The sequence below is a fragment of the Periophthalmus magnuspinnatus genome, chromosome 19, assembly GCF_009829125.3.
Source record: "Periophthalmus magnuspinnatus isolate fPerMag1 chromosome 19, fPerMag1.2.pri, whole genome shotgun sequence".
Taxonomy (NCBI): Eukaryota; Metazoa; Chordata; class Actinopteri; order Gobiiformes; family Gobiidae; genus Periophthalmus; species Periophthalmus magnuspinnatus.
In genome coordinates this window covers 27,354,370-27,377,343 of record NC_047144.1, presented here as the reverse complement: position 1 = coordinate 27,377,343, position 22,974 = coordinate 27,354,370, and the positions used below count along the sequence as shown (strand labels likewise).

Below are 22,974 nucleotides of genomic sequence, written 5' to 3'. Positions count from 1 at the left end.
TTGTATAGAAAGTCAGCCAGCCTTACAGGGCTTCTGTGACACCTGCCTCTGTTTAAATGTCATTTTAAGTGTGGTGCCAGGCTTACAGGTGCATCCCACAATCCATTCCATGGAACACAATGCAAATCCCCGCACCCACAAAGACATTATGGGCTTTCCAATTCGGTGTGTTCAGGTGAAGAGTATCCAGGATGCCATTCGAGATAAGAAGGCCCGCTTTAACTTCATGGGGGAAGAGATGAGCTTGTGCTCCTCGGTGGGGATTTTCATCACTATGAACCCAGGGTACGCCGGGAGGACGGAGCTGCCCGAGAACCTCAAAGCCCTTTTCAGGTGAGTAAGACTATAAACCAAGCTTTTGTTCATCCTGCTTCTCACAAATAATCAGCAAGAATAGAAATGGTTATTCTTCCTATGCAATGACGTCACGCTGAGGGTGTTCTACATGTATCTCTATGGAGGCATGATCAGTTAACATGGTGACACTGCCAAAAAAGTTTTAAGACTGTCTGAAAGCTCAAGAAAAAATACAAAATTTAAACAACAGGAGTCAGGAGATCAATACAAGGGTGCATGGTTCTGTTTAAGTGTTTTCCACAAAAAGGTGAGCGTGACTGAAAACTGTTGGCTAACGCAAGCTAGCTTGTGACTTTTATTATCATAAATTTTGGACTATTGAGTGGACTTGGGAACTGCTCCTAGTCGGACCCGTCACCTAGGACCTGTTTGCCATGGGAGACCCTACCAGGGGCATAATGCCACAGGCAACATAGCTCCTACCCAAACTCCCCCACCATGATAAGGAAGCAGTTCCCAATACCCCTATGACGAAAAATATGTTAAGGATCGTGACGTCGTCCGGTATGGTGCAGCCGGGGCCCCACCCTGGAGCCAGGCCTGGGGTTGGGGCTTGAATGCGAGTGCCTGATGGCCGGGCCTTTGCCCATGGGGCCCGGCTGGGTTCAGCCCGAAAGGACGACATGGGTCTGCCCTCCTGTGGGCTCACTACCTGCAGAGAGTCTCATAGGGGTCGGGTGCATAGAGGACTGGGCAGCGGTCGAGGACGGATGTCTTAACGACGCAGTCCAGGGACACAACATCTGGCTGTGGTGACGTGGAATGTTACCTCGCTGGAGGGGAAGGAGCCTGAGCTAGTGCAGGAGGTTGAGGGGTACTGGCTAGATATAGTTGGGCTCACCTCCACGCACAGCTTGGGCTCTAATACCCAACTCCTTGAGAGGGGTTGGACCAACCACTTCTCTGCCGTTGCCCATGAGGAGAGGTGGTGAGCTGGTGTGGGCTTGCTCATTGCCCCACAGCTCAGCCATCACGTGTTGGAATTCACCCTGGTGAACAAGAGGATGTCTCTGTGCCTTTGGGTCAGGGACAGGTCTCTCACTATTGTGTCAGCCTACTGGCCGAACAGCAGTGCCGAGTACCTGGTCTTCTTACAGCCCCTGGGAGGGGTACTAGACAGTGCATACTGTCTAGTACCCCTACTGGGAACTTCATTGTTCCACTGGGGAACTTCAACGCCCATGTGGGCAATGCCAGTGACACCTGGAGGGGTGTGATTGGGAAGAACAGCCTCTCTGATCTGAACCCGAGCGATGTTTTGTCATTGGATTTCTGTGCTAGTCACAGTTTGTCCAGAAAAAAACACCAAGTTCAAACACAAGGGTGTCCATCAGTGCACATGGTACTTGGACACCCTAGGTTGGAGACCTTCGGCCACTTGTCTTGGACACTTGGGTGAAAAGAGGGGCAGAGCTGTCAACCGATCACCACCTGGCTGTGAGTTGGATCCGCTGACAGAGGAGGAAGCCGGACAGACCAGGCAGACCCAAGTGTATCGTGAGGTGGAATCCTCTGTCAGCAGGGTCTTCAACTTGCGCCTCCGGGAGTGCTTCTCCCATATCCCGGGGGAGGTTGGAGATGTGGAGTCCGAGTGGGCCACAGGGTCACAGAGGCAAAAACTCAGGGCTGGGACGAGTTGGGGGAGGCCTTGCAGAAATTCTGGCAAACCGTCCGACGCCTCAGGAGGGGGAAGCAGTGCTTCACCAACACTGTTTATGGTGTGGGTGGAGAGCTGCTGACCTCGACTGGGGACGAGATCGCAGATACAAGCGGCCGAAATGAGTTTCCTCCACAGGGTGGCTGGGCACTCCCTTAGAGCTAGAGTGAGAAGCTCAGTCACACAGGAGGAGCTCCTCCATCTCAAGAGGAGGAGCAGCGGAGGTAGGTGGCTCAGGCATCTAGTCCAGATACCTCTTGGACGACTCCTTAGGGAGGTGTGTTCCAGGCACGTCCCACTGGGAGGAGGCCCCGAGGAAGACCCAGGACACGCTGGAGGGACTCTGTCTCTCGTTTGGCCTGGGAACGGGATCCTCGTGGAAGAGCTGGAGGAGGTGTGAGTGGTGAGGGAAGTTTGGGCCTCCCTGCTGAAACAGCTGCCTCCGTGACTCAGCCCCGGATAAAGCAGAAGAAAATAGATGGATGAGTGGACCTGAATATAGGCCACACCAGGTAAATTTGAAAAAAAAAAAAAAGAAAAATTCTTGTGCACTTGAATACAAGCCACAGGTTTCTGTGTTGTAACATGAGATATTTACACAGAAACATGGTACACTCTTTTTCAAACTGTGCCTGAAAATTGGCAGGGCGTGGGAAAAAAGTAGCGGCTGTTAGTCTGAAATTTACAGTGTGTTATTTGACTTTGATTTGACTGGAATTTCCCCACTGTGGGACTAATAAAGGCATATCTTAATAAAGGCATATCTTATCTTGACTTCAAGACTTATTTAACATCATAAATCAGCTCACCTGATTTAGCTGTTCAACAGACCATAGATTGGTCTAACAGAGCTTTGGACAGATCAGTGTCTACAGTTAGCATCACACCTAGAGGGAATATTGATAACATCAGCTGGAAAGAATCAATAGTGGAGATTTTTGTCAATAATTTATTTGTGTGTTATTTTGTCACTAGGCCTGTCACGATAACAAAGTTTGAAGTGTGATACACTCCTGTATAGCAGAGACAATAAGTGATCATTTTGCAACCCGAAGCAGAATTATCCCCAAAAAAGTATTCTAAATTTCCAATATTGTTAAAAAAAAACAGATGAGCTGAAAAAAATAAATAGCAGAATAGAACACTTAAGTTTGTATCTATAATGAATCATAGAATTAATTAATAATTCAGCCGTCTACATCTCAAATTTTTTACATTTTTTTTTTAGTTTGTCTTTATTTGAAGGGACAATGTACAGAGACATTATGCTCATAAAGCAGAGATGTACTGCACCAGATTACTCAACACTCATATTACAAAAGTAATCTTCATATTGCATCATATTGCAGAAAAACATAAAAAAGATTTCCCACGAGTACAAGAGGCTGATTAGGCTTTCTGAGAATTCCTGTGACACTGATTGAAGATGGAAATTGGAGTATTGACAAGAAGTAGGAAAACTGTAAATTTGAATGACGAGGACACTGAAAAATACCATGGCAAAAAAAGCTGCTCTTCAGAGCTAACGGTAGCTCATGAGAGCGTGGATATGCCTACACTTGAGCCCACTCTCCAGAATATCCTGAATGATCTCCCTGAATTCAGGAAAGATAATAATGACCTATATTCGGAATGAATTGAGTAGAGTCAGCGAAAGAATAGATGGAGCGGAAGGGAGGATTGAAGACACCGAGAGCAGCATCTACGCTAATCAAGAGGCTAATGGAACGCCAAGCTAGCCTCAAAGTGAGGCTGATAGATCAAGAGGGCAGAGCGCGGAGGGAGAACCTTCACATTTATGGTATACCAGAGGACAAAGAGGGGTCAGATATGGTGAATTTTTTTGGATAAGTTGTTGAAAAGGGCGCTTGACTTCCCTGCTGACCAGAAACTTGGAATTGAAGAGCATACAGAGCTTTGACAGCCAAACCCAATAGCAACACTCAACCTAAGCTCCATCATAGTGAAGTTTGGCAGCTACTGCACTAAAAAAGAAATGTATTGTGAAAGTGTGCGCTTCTTTGTTGACCACGACTTTCCTATCGAAGTATTAAAAAAACGCAATGAATACATGGAAGCCAAAAGAGTGCTGAAAGAGAATCATATAAAGTTTCAGACCCCATATCCAGCCAAGATGCGTGTTTTCTACTGTGATGGCACGTGCCTGTATAAAGACACGGCAGGAGCAACGAGGCTCCCTCAGCATGGTGAAATCTCTAGCTGCTCTCGATCAAGACAAAATACGGCTTTTGTCCACTTGGTTACCTGTGAAAGGCCGGTGCACCCAAGGCAGAGACAGTCATCACGGCTATTTAATACGCTATGAATACAAAAAAAATATTAAAATAGTTTCTTTTAATGTGAAGGGGATTCCAAGTGCAACTAAGAGGACTGAAATATTATCAAAAGTTAAACATGAAAATGCCCAAATAGTACACCTCTCAGAAAATGAAAAACTGAAAAGAATGGGATATACAAGAGCTTACTATTCATCATATAAGGGAGGACAAAGACGAGGAGGAATTAATATCACAAGAAATACCCTTTGAATATGTGTCTGAGGAGTCAGATAAAGAAGGAAGGTATATAGTTACAGGGAAAATAAATATTGTAGTAATTACTATTTGCAATGTCCGTGCCCCACCTGGAAGCAATTTTACATTTTATAGAAGGTTGTTTGACTTAATGATTGGAGCATCGGGTACTGTAATCTGTGAGGGTGATTGGAATATTAGGCTTAATCCCAATATAGATACATCAAAAAATATACCTATATAACGGCACTGCATAATAAAGTCAATAATCTAATGTGAGTTGGGCATAATACACCTTTAGAGAGATTTTTACCCCACTAGTCGCGACTATACTTTTTATTCTCATCCACATGATACATATTCTAGAATAGATTACTTCTTTGTGTTAAAGAAAGATCGTTATCAAATAGGTATTGGCTCTATTGATTTATCTGACCATGCTCCTATTTTCTGTACAGTAGATATTGGAGATACTCCACGAAATACACTGTGGAGATTCAATACAAGTGTTTTAAACAACCTACAGTTTGTCACGCAGATGAGACAGGAAATAAAATGTTTTTTGGAAACTAACGACACAGGAGAGGTGGATTCAGATATAGTGTGGGATACCTTAAAAGCTGTAATGCAAGGGAAAATAATTTCTTGGTGTTCACGTAATAAAAAAATAAAACAGCTTAAACATAAGGACAGAAGATTGAAGGACCTTGAAATGCAACATAAGAATAAACAGTGTCCAAAACTTTTAGAGGAGATGAAAAAACACCGAATGAAATAAACCTACTGTACTCACAGCATGGTTCAAGACAAGGCTGTCCCACATTTCCAATTTTGTTTGCTCTTTATATTGAGCCCCTTGCACAGTGGCTAAGACAGACTGAAAATGTAAAGGGCATCAAAATAAATGGAGAAGACCATAAAGTTGTGTTGTATGCAGATGACATTTGATTTATCTATCTGACCCTATATTTCCAGAGGTGATGACGCTTTTACAAACATTTGGCAAGTATTTCGGCTATAAATTGAATATACAAAAGACCCAACTTTTAACTTTCAATTAATCATCCCCAAAACAACTTAGTGACAAATATACTCTTAAATCGAATCAACAAACAATGAAATATTTGGGTATATATTTACCCATTTATATTTAAGGACATTACACTGGCAGAAATAAACTACAGCCCTTTGTTAACAAAAATTCAGAAGGACATTAGAAGATGGAACTCTATTTAATTTCTTAGTTTGAGCCACAAAATTGAAAGTGTGAAAATGAATATACTTCCAAGATTTTTTCTTGTTCCAGGCACTTCCAGTGGAAGTCACTTCAAAAGAATTTTCAGAATTAGATAAAAGCATTTCTAGATTCATCTGGCAAGGAAAAAGACCCAGGGTTAAGTATAAAACCTTTTACGCTTTTAAAAGGAGAGGGCATGGCCTTACCCTACTTTAAAGGATATTTTTATGCTGCACAACTCAAGCCTCTCCAAAATTTCAAGCTAGATGGAAAGATATAGAACTTTTAGTTAAAGACCCTCCAATACACACACGACCTTGGATGGTTATATCAAGGATATTAAAAATTCATTTATTAAAACTCAGTTAAAAATTTGGATGAGAGTAAAAGGAGAATATCACTTAGATGATAAAATACAAATCATACAGTGGTGTGCTTTTGATCCTGGATTTAGGCCTAATCTATTGGACAATACTTTTAAACACTTGGCTCTAAAAGGAGTGACAACCTTTTATTCACTTACAGAAAATGGTAAATTTAAGGATTTTGACTGTTTAAAGGCTGAATATCAGTCTGAAAATTATGACTTTTTCAGATATCTAGAATTGGGAAATTATTTTGAACATAACATTGAGGTCAATACAGACCTTAATGACCCAATACTTACAATATTCTATTATATTGTAAGTATTATAATATTGCTAAGTTTTATAAAGGATTTTTGACAAAAAAAAAAAGTCATATTCAACAGAATATATCAAAGAAAAATGGGCAATATCAAATTACAATTGGCTTAATGTTTGTGAATCTCAGTGGAGGTGTACAAACTCTCATATTTGGTGGGAGTTTAATTGGAAATGAATGATGCGCTTTTGTGTTACAACAAAACAAAAGAGACATTTTGAACCATTTTTAATCATTTCTTAAAGTCCATTAAGTAGGGCATTGTTGCATTCCATTTTCTTAAGCTCATCTTCCTTACAGACCCTGTGCCATGGTGGTGCCAGACTTTGAGCTCATCTGTGAGATCATGCTGGTGGCCGAGGGCTTCCTGAGAGCCCAAGTGCTCGCCCGCAGATTTATTGCCCTGTACTCCCTGTGCAAGGAACTGCTGTCCAAACAGGTACACACATAAAATCTATGTATTGTACACATGTTGGGCTAGACAACTTTAAAAGCTAGCACCATGCTTTGGAATGTACCTCACAAAGGAACGATCTGCTTCACAGTAAGTCAATGGAAGTCAATGGAAACAATCCTATGGACAGTATCTATCTATCTATCCCTCTATCCGTCTATCCATCTATCCATCTATCCATCTATCCATCTCCCCATCTCCCCATCTCCCTATCTCCCCATCTCCCCAAGGGGCACGTGAATATGGTGTTGATGCGCTGCATCTTGAGCATTCACATGTTGGATACTCAGTTTGCAAGTCCAAAGCGTCTGACGCTAGAATTGAAAAACTTTTGGCATTTGACACGTGGTGTCAACCAATCACACTAAACTCCAGTGATTTAGCAACGCAATTATGTCAAAAAAATCATGTTTTTGACGCCCTGGCCTGAAGGTAGCATAAAACAATAAAAGAAAAGCTCAAACAACAATTCTCAGTGCAGTTCAACAGGTAGGGTCATCAGATGCAGTGTCAGGGCAGTTTGAGTAGTAATGACTCTCAGGACTAAAGTGTCCATCCTCTGTGTCCTGCAACATCATAGACAGCCTCCAGGGGGACCCAGGTGAACCCTGGAGTCTCAACAGCAAGGTCTCTTCTAAGCCTCTCTCTCACTCCACTCTGTTTTGACCGGTGATGAGACAGGATATTCACTATAAGTGTTTCCTCTGGAACGTCTTCTGCCATATACTATATGTTGTAGAAAGCCCATTGCATTTGTGTAAGTCTGTAGCATTTCAGAGCTAGCTGGCTCTCATAGCTAACTCCAAGCTAGCTACATATGGATCTAGGAAAAACAAACTGCTCAAATCCCACAATCCAATAGTCTTTAAATTCTGTGCATTGAACTACACATGCTGCACATTTTTGTTGGTTAAAATCACAAAATATTAAACAAAAAAATTTAAGATAAAAATGAAAAAAGTTTAAAAACTGCTCAGTGTGCCCGTCAGTCAGCCACAAGAGCAGTCAGCTATGGCCATGGTAACCATGACACTCATTGAGTAAAAGCACAGATAATGGAGCAATAAAACATACTCAAGTAAAAGTATCACATGAAAATATGTACTTAAGTAAAAGTACCCATTAAAAATGCACTTTAAGAGTATTTTGTGCATATTTTGAGGTCTTATAAGGCTTCAAATGTATTGATTTTGATAAAGATTTGCGAACAATTGAATCAATAGTCTCTTTCTAGCTGTTTTTATCTGTATATTTTCGTTTGCTCAAACTAAGAACTTAATAAATATAAACACCTCAGCCTTTTAAACAAGCCTCAAATAATAATAATAATAATAATAATAAAAATATACTTTTCACTCCAGTTAAAAAAAGTACAGTACAAATACATACAATTTATATAGCTGAGACATGATATTGTTCCACAGCGCCCTCTCAAAAAAAAAAAAAAGAAAAGTTTGTCACAAACATTTGAAATTTGCTATGAACATCTGTGTTGCCATACTGAAAAAAACAACAACAACAATGAGACCATACCTTCATTGATATTGATATATGATATATTGCCATGAGAACGTCCAACATTCATCATAGAAATACATGGGTTATGGTTAACTGGAATGAAAAAAAACAAAACTTTGTCAAATTTAGAGCATATATTCCACTCATCATAATGAACAAAAAGCCAATAAGGAGATACCTCTATTTCTAACTATGCTGGCATGAAAATGTCATAAATGGTCTCATTGGAATGAATGGAATAGTATAAGATAGATGCTGATTTTGGGGGGAGGGGCAGTGGTTGACACTTTTGGCATTTCTTACCCTTGACAATCAATTAACATGTTAAGCCCTTAGAGACAACTGCTGTTGCGTTTTTGAGCTTTACAAAACTAAATTGAATTTACTACATAATTCCATACATCCTGCACCATATATTTCATGTCGTCCATATGTATTTAAAATGTTTAAAGTAGCAAACATAAGGAAAGGACAAACAAGCAAAAAAACAGAACTAGAAGGTAATAGGTTCACATAACATACTTAACTGGACTATTATAACTCACACAGATGAATGCTGTTGTGTCCTTGGGCAAGACACTTAACCCACCTTGCCCTCAGTGTCTGTGTACACTGGTGTGTGAACGGGTTCCTTGTTGTAAAGCGCTTTGAGTGCCTTGAAGGTAGAAAAGCGCTATAGAAAAATGTGACCATTTACCATTAAACTCTCCATCTAATAAAACGTGTACATGTTAATGAGAGACTTCTTCCAGTGAACATTCTATTTAATCCATTTGGAGTCTTTTCCTCTTGTACTTGTCAGTACAGGATTTTAATTATTGAAAGCAGTCATCATTTTAGTGCTGACTGAAATGACTGCAGCACTCTGAGGTGTGGGTGATTTTACGAGCCCTTAGTTGTAGATAAATTTCCCATGACCGCAGGCCCATTTACGTGTCATAACACACTTCTTCCTCTTTATGGCGGCTCCTCACACTTCCTCACCAACTCTCTACTTAATCTACCTCTTCAACACAGGAATCTCATAAAAAAATCTTTATTAGATTGAGAAATTTGATGCATAGATTCCCTTAGAGCAGAGGTGTCAAACTCATTTTCAGGGCCACATTAACAAAATAGTTGCTCTCAAAGGGCCAGATGTAATTGTAAGACAGTATAAATGTAACTAAATATAGCCAAATGTAATGTAAAATGAATGTAAATACTTTTTAATCTTGTTAATTAACCATCTTTATATTTATTACTTATTCAAGTTACAAATATTGCATATGGATGTGCATAGATATGAAAAAATGGCTGTGTAACTGTGTATCTCCTGATGAACTGACATTTTAAGACAGTCATACCGTTTAATTTACCTTGTTGCGGGCCACATAAAATGACTTGGCAGGCCACATTTGGCACATGTGCCCTAGAGGTACATTCACATGGCTGTAACTACACTCAAATAGTTTGTAAATGTGGGAAATGTTTTAATTCCATACCCCTTTGCAACGTGAGCCGAATTAGAATTGTTTTTTTCAAAACAACTAAAGTAGAGGTAGGTCGTTCACTCAAATGGTGCAACAAAGCACGCTGCTCACGGAGTCCTTCCTTTACAAATCCATATAGTGGTCTGTGTAACTTACATATGGCCCTTAATATACCCAAATAAGTACCTGTTAGATGTGCACAGTAGACTGTGGGAAGCAAAAGCCACTGTTTGTGTCCTGCTTATTCCTTTTGTCCCTCACAAAGTAATGTTTTTGTTGTTGTCAATCCTAACTTCTGAGCAAAAGAAAAGCTGGAGTGTCAAAAATAAAACTTTTGCTGTAAAATTGGAGCATGGTATGATTAAAAGTAATTCTTAGACAAACTGGTCTATCACCTTAAATAAATGGTAATCTAGATATAATCCATCAATGGAATTTAAGTTATTGCATTATTTTTAATTGAAGAACATAAGCCTTCAATCAGTCATTTTGATGAAAGTCTGTGGAAAGTCTGCTACAATGTTAGAATATTTTTAATATCCCTACATTAATTAAGCTGCTATTAATCAAACTATTCAAGCCAATGAAATGTTTCTTTATTTTAATATGTCCTTAAGGTCACAAAAAAAAAAAAAAAGAAAAAGGTTGTGCACTCCTGACCTCCTACTAGTGCCTGGCAGGTGAGAAGTTAATTGCAGGAGAGTCATATTTTTCTGTCTTTTTCCATTTTGGCAGATTATATTGTGTGTAATGTAGAGGTAACTTAATAATTTCCCAGCCTGTTCCACAGTCTGACTAAGACTTTGGGTGTAACAGGACACCTTGTTTATTTCTCCTTTGGGGTAATGTTTTTCAGATGTTTGAATTTAGGCCTGTCACAATAACAAATTTTGAATATTTTGAATATATATTTGATATATTGCTAAAGTAATTATACATGATAAATGATAATACTGAAACACATTTTTACCACTAACACAATAACCTTAAGTTTCCTGTGGCTATAAGGGTCAGTGTTTAGATAAAATTTTATACAACTGATATTTATGCCTCCCCTGTTCAATCTGAGCAGTAGCCTCAGTCTGTATTGCAGCGTCTTGTTTATTTTCATGAACTTCTCCAATATGTGGTGTAAGATTACTAAAATATATTATCCATGTACACTTATCGCATTATTGTAATGGTATAACTACTGGTGATATTCTTTGTCTGGCAAATTGATCCTGCCGCATTTGAGATGACAACTTCTTGGTACCAGCATTATTCAAATGTTTTGCGTCCTGCCTGAGTCTTCATTAGTCAAAATCCATCACTTGATTTCGCATGAAAATCAAGTATGTTATTGAACCCCCAAAAAATATTGTTTCAGCTTTCATATATTGAATGTCAATATAATCAGTATAGTCATTATTCTGACAGGCCTAGAAAAATTTACACTTTATTCTTGTTGGTAATAGGATCACTATGACTGGGGCTTGAGAGCGATCAAGTCCGTTCTAGTAGTAGCTGGCTCTCTGAAGAGGGGCGACACACAGCGAGCAGAGGACCAGGTGCTCATGAGGGCACTCAGAGACTTCAACATCCCGAAGATCGTGACTGACGACATGCCCGTCTTTATGGGTCTCATCAGGGACCTGTTCCCTGCTCTTGATGTCCCTCGAAAGAGGGACATGGACTTTGAGAAACATGTGAGACAATCCATCCTGAATCTGAAGCTACAAGCTGAAGACAACTTTGTCCTCAAGGTAAGATAGCATCCAACAGATCGGTAAGAATAGTAAGCACGTCTAATATATCTGCTCCTGCTTCTATGTAAGCATCATCACAACAAAGATAATTTGTGGCTGCTGGCACCTCCTGTGGATAGATGCGCATCATGCTTGCAAGGAACTATTTTTTTTTTTTTTTTTTCATTTGTACCATCATGACTACTTGATGGAGCTGAATCCTATGTGTATCACTGATTCAGAAAATACAACTGTAGAACAAAATAAGTACAGAGCAGTGGGCATATGCTGATAATAGGAGTTGATTGACAATATAGTGTCTTGAAAATAAGTGCTCAAACATGCACAAATCAATCTAAATACAATTTGGAGAGTGTAAACGGGAATAGGACTAACTAACACCTTTAGGTCTGCTTTAAAATGTTTCTGTGGCCTATCACACACCAAAAGATAACCTAATTACACCATTTTGAAAAAAAAAAAAAATGGAACTGAGGACATGTGATTTTGATTAGGCTAATTTGAGTAGGCTGAATTTAGATCATTGAATTTGAGGGCAGATTAGCCAAGCAGAGAAATAAACAAACCTAATTGCATGAAGTTTGGCCCGAGAAACAACTGAGGAGGTGGTGACCAGAAAAGTAAATCCAAAAAGAACCAGCTTGGATCCCAGGAGAAGACATATTACTCACAATGCCTTTTCTAAAAGAAGACTACAAAGAAGAATATAAAAGTAAAAGTAATATACACAACTATTTATTTAGTATAGCTCATGAACTCGTGATGTGTATCTGAACAAGCATATCATTTATTATGGGGAAAATCTAGAAAAGAGTTAACTTCCAAAAGTCTGATTCCAACTCCAAACTCATTTCAGTCCTCTTTGCTGTCAATAACCCAAACCCAATTTCCCACGTCCCCCGTACAGTTTCCATTCTCATCTGCAGCTGTTTATCAGATTTATGTTGTGATTACAGGAATCTCACAGTCTCTGAAGAGTGCGAGTGGGCTGCACAGCCAAACACTATCACAAGTTGTCTGCTGAGTCCCCAAATGGGCTTTCATCTCCAACAATTTCTACTGATATTACAGCTGTAGTGCTTTCATTTAGATTTATCGGACTTCTCCACAAAAGCTATTTACCTCACATCATAATGCTCCAGGAGGAAGAGGGCATTAGTGTCAGAGTCATCCACCAGATCGGGATGAATAGAACAAATATTTCAGCGAGGCGGTCCTTAGTGTTGGTAAGGTGCTGACCCGATTCTGCTCATCTTATTACCTAGCGCCCCACACAAACACGCACTGTATGGGGACTTGTGTCGGAGACGAATGAGTGCTCAGACCAGGGGAAATAAGTACAATCTGCCTGAGGTCGAACACATATGGCAAGCACATAATAATAGTCTATCAGGCAGGCTCGCGCGGCAGCACGCCACTTAACATTGACGCGGACAGGATAAACAGAAGAGAGGGGCTCAATCCGAAATTGGGCAAAAAATACCTCCTTACTTGTCCTTCACCTTGACCTTTGAACGCTACATCATGAGGTCAACTATAAGGACCCAGGAGGACTAAGGAGCAATGAGTAGAAGGATTTATTGCTGCTTTTGGTGGATCTGAATCCTCCAAACCAGTGGTAGAACAACAGCTGTTCATTAAAAACTACAACACCCAGAAACAGACTACAACAATCCTCCACTAGTGAGATAGGAATCTATACTTTTTTATTAATCACACTGGTACTGACTTAATGACTGTATGAATGAAATGCTGTTGCTGAATAGCCTAAATAAGCTGCTCAAAACCTGCAACCTCCAAAATGATATGAACACAAGCGAAGAGCAGGTTATAATAAATATTCTCCAGAGTACACGTCCCTCTGTCGCAGAAAGAGCAAATATATTACACAAAATCCTGTACTTGAGTGCATCAGCTGCAGTGGCATCAGCAGCAAAAGGAGCTCTTCCATCACTGCAACTTTATACAAATTAGCCAAGTTTTCTTTCTATAAATGCAAACAAATATGCACAAATCTGCCTTAAACACGTATAGCATTAAAAACATAATATCAAACTGTCTGATGTGGCTCTATAGCAGTTGAGTTTATGTACGTAAGAGGATTTTAATTAACATTCTGTTGCAGTGCATAACTTCTAAATTTGTATTTGGAAACTTAAATTTTGATCTGTGCAGTGGATTTCGGGATGCCGCGTAGCTTCTTGCCACTGGTTAGGAACCTCCCGAGATTCCTGTGCTAAAGAAGCTATGAAAGGAAGCATAATTGCCCCTTCCCGTACTCCTTCACTGATCAGTTTGAACAATCCTTGTCATGGCTGACGGTGATGCACATTCGGATAAAGAAAGGAGCTTCCTAGGCACATTTAACCAGTTCGGATGGGGCCAGAGAGATGGAAAGATGGAGAGCTGGAGAGGAGAGAGAGTGGAGCCTGTCTGCTCAATAACAAAGACCCCCTCTGAGCCTGAACTTTTTGTGTTGGTTGGTGCGGCAATTCTTTTTGATTCGAGAAAGCGCAACGGGGGAGCAGCATACCTCCAGAGTTAGCATTAGTCACCGCACATGAAACCCATAATCAGGCTGGCCCTTCTAGAATGGTGTGGCGGCTCATTGTGCTGAGAGCGACCGTCGATGCCATTGATTGAGCCTGCCAACTGCACGTTTAAGTGCACCAGGAGGGAATCTCTCTCCGGCTCTCCACTCACTGTCAACTCCGAGTCAGGCCACAGTCTGGGCACTGGATTTAAGGATCAGGACAATGAAGATCTCTTCACCACTGAGAACAATCAAATAAATTACTGTCTTATGCTATAGTGTGCTAGTTTTCTTACCCTAGCTAGCAATAGTAGCTTTAACAAAAGTGTCATTTAGGAGGGATAAAATAACATGACGATGGTGTCCCAATGATGGCGATACAGCCCTCAACAATTGAGGGCTATAATGTATCAAATTCCAAGATCATTCTTTGTTTCGCTAAGATGACACTCAGATCTATATCTCACTGGCAGCAGGTGAATATGGACCAGTGGGTTCACTCTGCCACTGCATCCAGCAGATCAGTGTGTGGATGCAAAACAACTTTCTTCTGCTAAACTCAGACAAGACTGAAGTCATCATCTTTGGCCCACAGGAACATAGACAAAAGTGTCAGCAGTCACCTCCAGACTCTTTCTCTAAAACCTTCAAATCAGGCTAGAAATCTAGGGGTAATAATGGACCCAGACTTCAACTTTAACAGCCACATCAAATCAATAACATCTGCAGCTTTTTACCACCTAAAAAACATTGCAAAAATCAGGTATACTGTCAAAGCCAGACTTAGAGAGACTTATCCATGCATTTGTCTCCAGTACGTTAGACTACTGTAACGTCCTGCTCACTGGCCTCTCCAAACGAGCCTTAACACAGAACAGAACATCCAGAATGCTGCTGCTCGGGTCCTGACTAGAACCAGGAAGTACGAGCACATAAATCCTGTGCTCAGGACTGCACTGGCTTCCTGTAGCTCAAAGAATAGACTTTAAAGCAGATCTGCTTGTGTATAAGTCTCTCCATGGCCTAGGTCCAAAGTACATCTCCGACATGTTAGTGCCATATGAACCATCTCGCAATTTGAGGACTTCAGGGACCGGCCTCCTGCTGGTGCCCAGAGTCAGGACTAAACATGGGGAATCAGCGTTTCAGTTTTATGCAGCTAAAACTTGGAACAGTCTTCCTGAAGATGTGAGACAGGCCTCTACTTTGACAATATTTAAATCCAGGCTCAAAACGGTTCTGTTTAGCTGTGCATACGACTGAAAGGTTTTTATTTTGCACTCTTCTCCTTTAATGGTAATTTTATGATGACAAAAGAAACATGGACTGACGGACTGTTATTAGACATAGTAAAGTGACAGGAAAGTATTTGAGAAGTGACAGGAAAGTTTTGTAAAGTAATGGGTTCTTAAACTGAGCAAGACAGTGTTTAAAGAGTGCGGGAGAGAGTTTTTAAAGGGTGCAAACGAGTGGGTGAGAGAGTTGCAGATTGGGTGATTATTTATGTTTTGATTTGTGTGATTTTAATGTCTTTCTTATTCTGTAAAGCACTTTGAATTACCTTGTGTACGAATTGTGCTATACAAATAAACTTGCCTTGCCTTGCCTTGCTAAGTAACTTTTCTGATTACAGTAAATATATCCATATTTAGCGAATAGTGAAGCATGATACAAAGCTACAAGAACAACAAACTTGACCCACCTGAAGCGTATATAGTTTAGTAGTAGTTTCATTATCCGAATGCACACCAAATGTGTTGTGATAGCGCTTTGATGAGGGAGTGACTTTACGCAAGAAGCAAAGGGAGTGAGGACTCGTGCCAGAAATGAAAGTGAAACTTATAAAACACGTTAGTATGTTGTTTTCGGTGAATATAGCATTTTCAAAACAATAAAAGGTAACATGGTGATCTGAAAATGTCACGTACAGTATTGCTCAAAATAATAGCAGTGCAATGTGACTAACCAGACTAATCCAGGTTTTTAGTATATTTTTATTGCTACATGGCAAGTACAAGGTACCAGTTACCAGTAGGTGCAGTAGATTCTCAGAAAATAAACAAGACCCAGCATTCATGATGTGCACGCCCTTAAGGCTGTGCCATTGGGCAACTAGTTGAAAGGGGTGTGTTAAAAAAAAAATAGTAGTGTCTGCCGTTGACTGTACAAGCTCAAAATTATTTTGTAGAAACATTTTTGTTTGTAGGATGTAGCAATCCTGTGAATCACTAAACTAATATTTAGTTGTATGACCACAGTTAATACCCCATAGAAGTAAAATACTCCCTCTTTAATATTTTAAGCAAATTTTTAAAAAATATCTTTTGACCAAGGGGTTGTTATATTAAAGTCTGTCGTATGACGAGTTAATACTGAGTTAATAAGGTGGTGATGTATTCTAGGTGGTTCAGCTGGAGGAGCTTCTGGCTGTCCGTCACTCAGTGTTTGTCATCGGAAATGCAGGCACAGGCAAGAGCCAAGTACTGCGCGCTCTGCAGAGAACTTACCAGAACACAAAGCGCAGACCGGTGTGGGCCGACCTTAACCCCAAAGCGGTCACGAACGATGAGCTCTTCGGTATCATCAACTCTGCTACCCGGGAGTGGAAGGATGGTGAGTACCCATTCAACAGCAAAGTAGGGCTGGAAATCACAGAGTTCCTCATGATTTGTTGTGATACATGATACATGGCTGATGATACGGTATTATCATGGTATGGTGATACCTGCGATAATAAATATATTGCACATGATATTCTGTGATATATCACTGTTTTTAAAGGAGCTTTTATGTTTTTTTTCTTAAAGAGTCTATATTACGCTATTTTCTGAACCATGTTATCCATGTTATCCATGTTATAATGTTTCTTCATCAAAAATGCTGTTTCATTCACACAAGTTCTTCCCTCAAACGGAAAACATTCTGTTCCACCTTGTGATGTCATGTAGTAATACAGCAAGTGCTTCACTGTGTTTTTAAACTCTATACACCTTCACTAGAATCAGTTGGATGACTTCAGGAATCCTGGAATTACCAACCTCTTCTGAACTAAAGCCAAAAGGTAGCTGTAAACTTGAAAACTACCACTACATGACATCACAAGGTGGAACAGAGCATTCTTAGCTTAGGAGATGTAGACAATCTAATATTAAAGGGTTACTCAAACATGTGTGAATGATGGTATGTTTTTGAGGAGGCAGAAACATTATAACATAACTTAAAGCTCACAAGCAGGGCCGGCCCAGCCTATAAACACACTAAGCAGCTGGTTAGGGCCCCAAGGCCACCAGAGGGCCCCCAAGAGCCCATACATTTATATTGAAAATAATGATTGGAATTTTTATTTTATTTTTTTCTGAAAACAAAATGAAACTCCGGTGTTTATACTAGTCTGCATATCCCTCTTAATTGATTAGATGTGTTTTATTTCTAGTAACTAGATATGTTCTTCTACATTTTTTTAATTGGGCAGTGGTGTGGCCAACGACCTGTTTACACCAGTGAGAAGGACCCGATACTGATATCGGTATCTGTGCATCCCTACTCATTAATATGCACTTACGTGAAATCACAGCATCCAAAGTCTGACAATAAACATAAAAATAATGTGATCCTAAAATCCTCTTATTTAATGTTTAGTCCTTCCAAATGATCTGATAATTATAAATCTGATGTTATGTCCAGCCTGTTTCTCTTATGCAACTCTTAACTTGGATCACTACTTTGTACTACTTGAGTGATATGATTGATAAATGTAAGCTCACTTTAGTCAACTGGAATACATTAAAATGCACCAGAAACCAAGAAAAAATTGGCAGACCCTTAAATGTGTTTATATTGTTATACTTGTGGTTATTGTTGTTGTGAGCCTCTAGAATTTGCAGTGTAAGTGTGCATGGCATGAAAAAATGTAATGTGCAGTACATGCACATTACATTTTTGATAATGCTTAACTTAATAATCAAAACAGTGAGAACACCACCTGCATTAATATGTTAACTTTTTCTAAATAAACAGGTATGAAATGTACCAAAACTATTCTCAAGGCAATGTATCATTATAGCAGCCCATAATAACAATATTGTATTGCCAAATGAAATATCACGATATCTATATTTCAATATTTTGGCACACCCCTACAGCAGAAAAAGTAGTGGTTTGGAGAGGTGGACTCACAATATTTGGCCTGAAAAGGTTTAAAAGGTTTGACCGATCTATACATGTAGACCTGTCACAATAAGAAATTGAACCACAGAGAGAGAGAGATTGCGACAAACGATAATATTAAAAATACTTTAATCCACTGACACAATAATAGTAATGTAAAATAATACCAGCAAACATATTTTTAAATTTCAACTCACAATTTGTCAATGGTACAAAATAGGTGGTGGGTTCACCACCTGTTTGGTTCCTGAAGATGTTACTGCTTTAACTCAAATCTTCCACAGCATGGCATTAAGCTTACCTATATCACTGGACACACTGCCAGGCCAAGTTACAGGTCAGGTCATCTGTGGTAAGAATGGTTGTTTTTCAAAACATTTTTGAGCAGGAAGACAAGGCAAAGCAAAGCAACTTTATTTGTATAGCACAATTCATACACAAAGTAATTCAAAGAGCTTTACAGAATAAGAAGGACTTTAAAATCACACAAATCAAAACATAAATAATCACAAATAATCATCATAAAATTAATATTAAAACAGAAGAGTGCAGAATAAAAACCTTTCAGTCATATGCACAGCTAAAGAGAACTGTTTTGAGCCTGGATTTAAACATTGTCAAAGTAGACACCTTCAGGAAGACTGTTTCAGGTTTTAGCTGCCTAAAACTGAAACGCTGATTCTCCATGTTTAGTTCTGACTCTGAGCACCAACAGGAGGTCTGTCCCTGAAGTTCTCAGAGTGCGAGATGGTTCAAATGGCACTAACATGTCGGAGATGTACTTTAGCCACCAACTGCTGCACTTCCAGCCACGACTCCGTCAAAATGGTTAAGTTTGCGGATGACACCACCCTCATCGGACTCATCTCGGACGGCGATGAGTCTGCCTACAGGAGGGAGGTGGACCGGCTGGTGTCCTGGTGCAGCAGCAACAACCTGGAGCTCAACGCCCAGAAGACAGTGGAGATGATTGTGGACTTCAGGAAAGTCACAGCCCCCCTGCCTCCCCTCACCCTGACGGACTCCCCCATCACCACTGTGGACTCTTTCCGCTTCCTGGGCACCTGCATCACCCAGGATCTCAAGTGGGAGCCGACCATCAGCTCCCTCATCAAGAAAGCCCAGCAGAGGATGTTCCACCTGCGGCAGCTGAGGAAACTCAAGCTGCCAGTCCAGATGATGGTGCAGTTTTACACTTCCATCATTGAGTCCATCCTCACCTCCTCCATCACTGTGTGGTTCGCTGGGGCCACTGCCAGGGACAGACAGAGACTGCAGCGCATTGTGCGCTCTGCTGAGAAGGTGATTGGCTGCAGCCTTCCATCTATACAGGACCTGTACGTCTCCAGGACTCGGGGGCGAGCAGGCCATATAGCAGCTGACACTTCTCACCCTGGACATGGACTATTTGAGCCACTTCCCTCTGGCAGGAGGCTACGGTCCATTGGGACCAGAACCTCTCGCCATAAGAACAGTTTCTTCCCCTCTGCTGTTTGTCTCATGAACACTTTATAATATCTGCACTAAACTGGACACTTTATAATACCGGTCACTTTAATAAGCCACTTTGCACTGTTGTTCTGATGCTGCTGTTGTATATATTTTCTCCCTTTAAGTATTTCATTTGATTTTTTAAGCATATCTTTTTAACTTTGTGCATGCCCTTATTTGTATTTGTATTTATTCAGTGTGTTTATGTTGCACTTTTTCACCGAAGCAAGTTCCTAGTTTGTGAACTGTGTTCACAGACTATGGCAATAAAAGTCTTCTGATTCTGATTCTGATTCTGGTGCTGGGCCTTGCAGAGACTTATACACAGGCAGAACTGCTTTAAAGTCTATTCTTTGATAAAGAATAGACTTTAAAGCTGCAAGTGCAGAGACCTGAGCACAGGACTTATGTGCTTGTACTTCCTGGTTCTAGTCAGGACCCAAGCAGCAGCGTTCTGGATGTACTGCAGCTGTCTCGTTTGGAGAAGCCAGTAAGCAAGCCATTACAGTAGTCTAACGTACTGGAGACTACTGCATGGCTAAGTCTCTAAGTCTGGCTTTGACAGTATACCTTTGATTTTTGCAATGTTTTTAGGTGGTAAAAAGCTGCAGATGTTACTGATTTGATGTGGCTGTTAAAGTTCAAGTCTGAGTCCATTATTACCCCTAGATTTCTAGACTGATTTGAAGGTTTTAGAGAGAGAGAGACTGGAGGTGACTGCTAACACTTTCTCTATGTTTCTGTGGACCAAAGATGATGACTTCAGTCTTATCTGAGTTTAGTTGGAGAAAGTTGTTTTGCATCCACACACTGATCTGTTGGATGCAGTGGCAGAGTGAACCCACTGGTCCATATTCACTTGCTGCCAGTGAGACATATATCTGAGAGTCATCTGTATAGTTGTGGTAGGACACATGCTGCGTATTAACTGGCCTAACGGCGGCTTGAACAACAGGGGTCCCAGGATTGACCCCTGGGGCACCCCACAGGTCAGGGACATTTTATCTCAGACACTGTTATGGATAGCTGCATATAACATTAGTGAGCAGCAGATTTTTCTTTTTTCATTTGTGCCAAAATGACTACGCAATGCTGCTGAATACTGTGCATATCACTGATTAAGAACATAAAATTGGAGAACGAAGTAAGTACAGAGAAGTGGGTGTATACCGGGGACTGTGAAAACGAGAGTTGATTGGCATATGGCATCTTGAAATATGCCCAAATCACTTAAAATCCAACTTTGAGAGGATGAATGAGAAACTATAGGAAACAACTATACCTTGGTTAAAAGCTTTGAAAAGTAAATTTTCCATAATAGGTCTGCTATAACTTCTTTTGAGATTTTATGACAATTGAAAAAACTTGCCTGCCCCATTATGCTGACACAATGTTTTCACAGGTCTGTTCTCCAGCATCATGCGAGACCTGGCCAACATCAGCCACAGCGGGCCCAAGTGGATGGTTCTGGATGGAGACATTGACCCCATGTGGATCGAGTCCCTCAACACGGTCATGGATGACAACAAGGTACAACCACACTTACCACATGTCCACACTGACCACATGCAGAGAACAAATTCAGAACAACATGCAACCAAGTAGGCATGTCACGATAAGATGGAACAAGGATTTTTGACGGTCAATATTTATCATGGTACTTTTTCTTCGTACTAGTGGGGTTCTTTTCTTTTTACTATTTTTTTCTTTTTATTTATTTACTTATTTTTGTACTACAGTAAGATTTCAGTTGTACGGGGTTGGATAAATTATTTAAGGATCATTGTGTAAGTGGCATAAATTAGTTTTAGCATTATTATTTATTTCCTTCAGCAATATATCATACTTTTGTTATTGTTACAGGTCTACAACCAAGCCTTTGAAAAAAGTCCTAAACAGTTAAACCTGGCAACTACGATCACTTTAAAGAGCATTATTTGTTATAGGCCTTTAAACATGCTCTTGATTACCTTTGGTTTGGCATCTCTTGTTTTAGAAAATAAAATAATGGCCACCTTCTAACAATAGGCTACATGTTTCTACAGATGTGCTCCGATTTGATGGCAGAAATGCTCAGATTTTGACTTAAGCAAATTTGCCTTGGCTATAAATGTTGTAGTATGCCACATGTCTAATGTACAATCAAATAAATAAATAAATACAAATAAAAAGCAGTGCAGGAGACCTCCAGACTTTTCCTATGATGTCACAAAACTAGGAAATTCAAAATGCATGCTTTGTAGGGAGAGGATTAACTAAACAAGGATTCAACAAACAAGCATGGATAAAGCAAAATACAACTCCAGGTGTGTTTTTGATGAGGGAACAATGTCAAATAAGCCATTTTTGCATATGTTCTTTAATCTATTATTTTGAAGATACAACACAATGTCTAATGAGCTCTTAGTTCAGCATTTTGAGGATTGTTTTTAATCATCAGTATACCAGATTTTCAAATTTTGCATATCTTGATGACAGTGTTCATAAAATGATTGGTAATTCTATAAACAGTTTGCATCTACTGTAACCACACACCCTTTTGACATCTGTGGCCACTGACTGACACTGACCATGGCATCTGACTGTGGTATTCAGCAGTAAACCAAGATTGTCGCTGCCTCAGGACTGCTCAGACAGAACTGCATTAGTAGTGGCAGGGACTGAGAGGGACTGACAAGGCTGAAGATAGCGCTGGGAATTACAGCTGTGTGAAGTCCTGTCACAGCAACATATCCAGGGCACTCCAGGGAGTTTGAGTATATCGTTTACATCAAGTTGTCAAAGGAGGAAAAAAAAAACAAAAAAAAAACAACACAAAACACAAAAACAAAACACCACTGTTTTTTGTATAGTATCATCCAGAAAAGAAATGCTGTATTACCTTAGTTATTTCAGACAAGAGTTCTTTAGGCTCCTGATTTTAAAGGTACACTATGTAACTTTTCTCGTGGGAGTCTTATAGCTTTGTCTGTAATTTTCCACAGGATGCCATTAAACTTATAGTATTTATTCATTAATATGTCCTTAAATGCTTTAACCATAAATCAGAAAATATTACCCTATTTTCTGATTTATAGTATAATGTTGTTTCTTCATCAAAAACATACCTGGAGTTTTGTTTT

At 40.0% G+C, this 22,974-nt stretch overlaps 1 protein-coding gene across 2 annotated transcripts in view; it reads left to right on the top strand.

Moving 5' to 3' along the window:
• dnah9 (dynein, axonemal, heavy chain 9) overlaps positions 1-22,974 on the top strand; it is a 612,810-nt gene that overhangs the window by 113,697 nt on the left and 476,139 nt on the right. For both annotated transcript variants that reach the window (XM_033984465.1, XM_033984463.1), the window contains exons 35-39: positions 176-333; positions 6,770-6,908; positions 11,371-11,658; positions 16,597-16,807; positions 21,255-21,382. In XM_033984465.1, the coding sequence (XP_033840356.1) occupies positions 176-333; positions 6,770-6,908; positions 11,371-11,658; positions 16,597-16,807; positions 21,255-21,382 (924 nt within the window). The remainder of the gene's footprint in view (positions 1-175; positions 334-6,769; positions 6,909-11,370; positions 11,659-16,596; positions 16,808-21,254; positions 21,383-22,974) is intronic.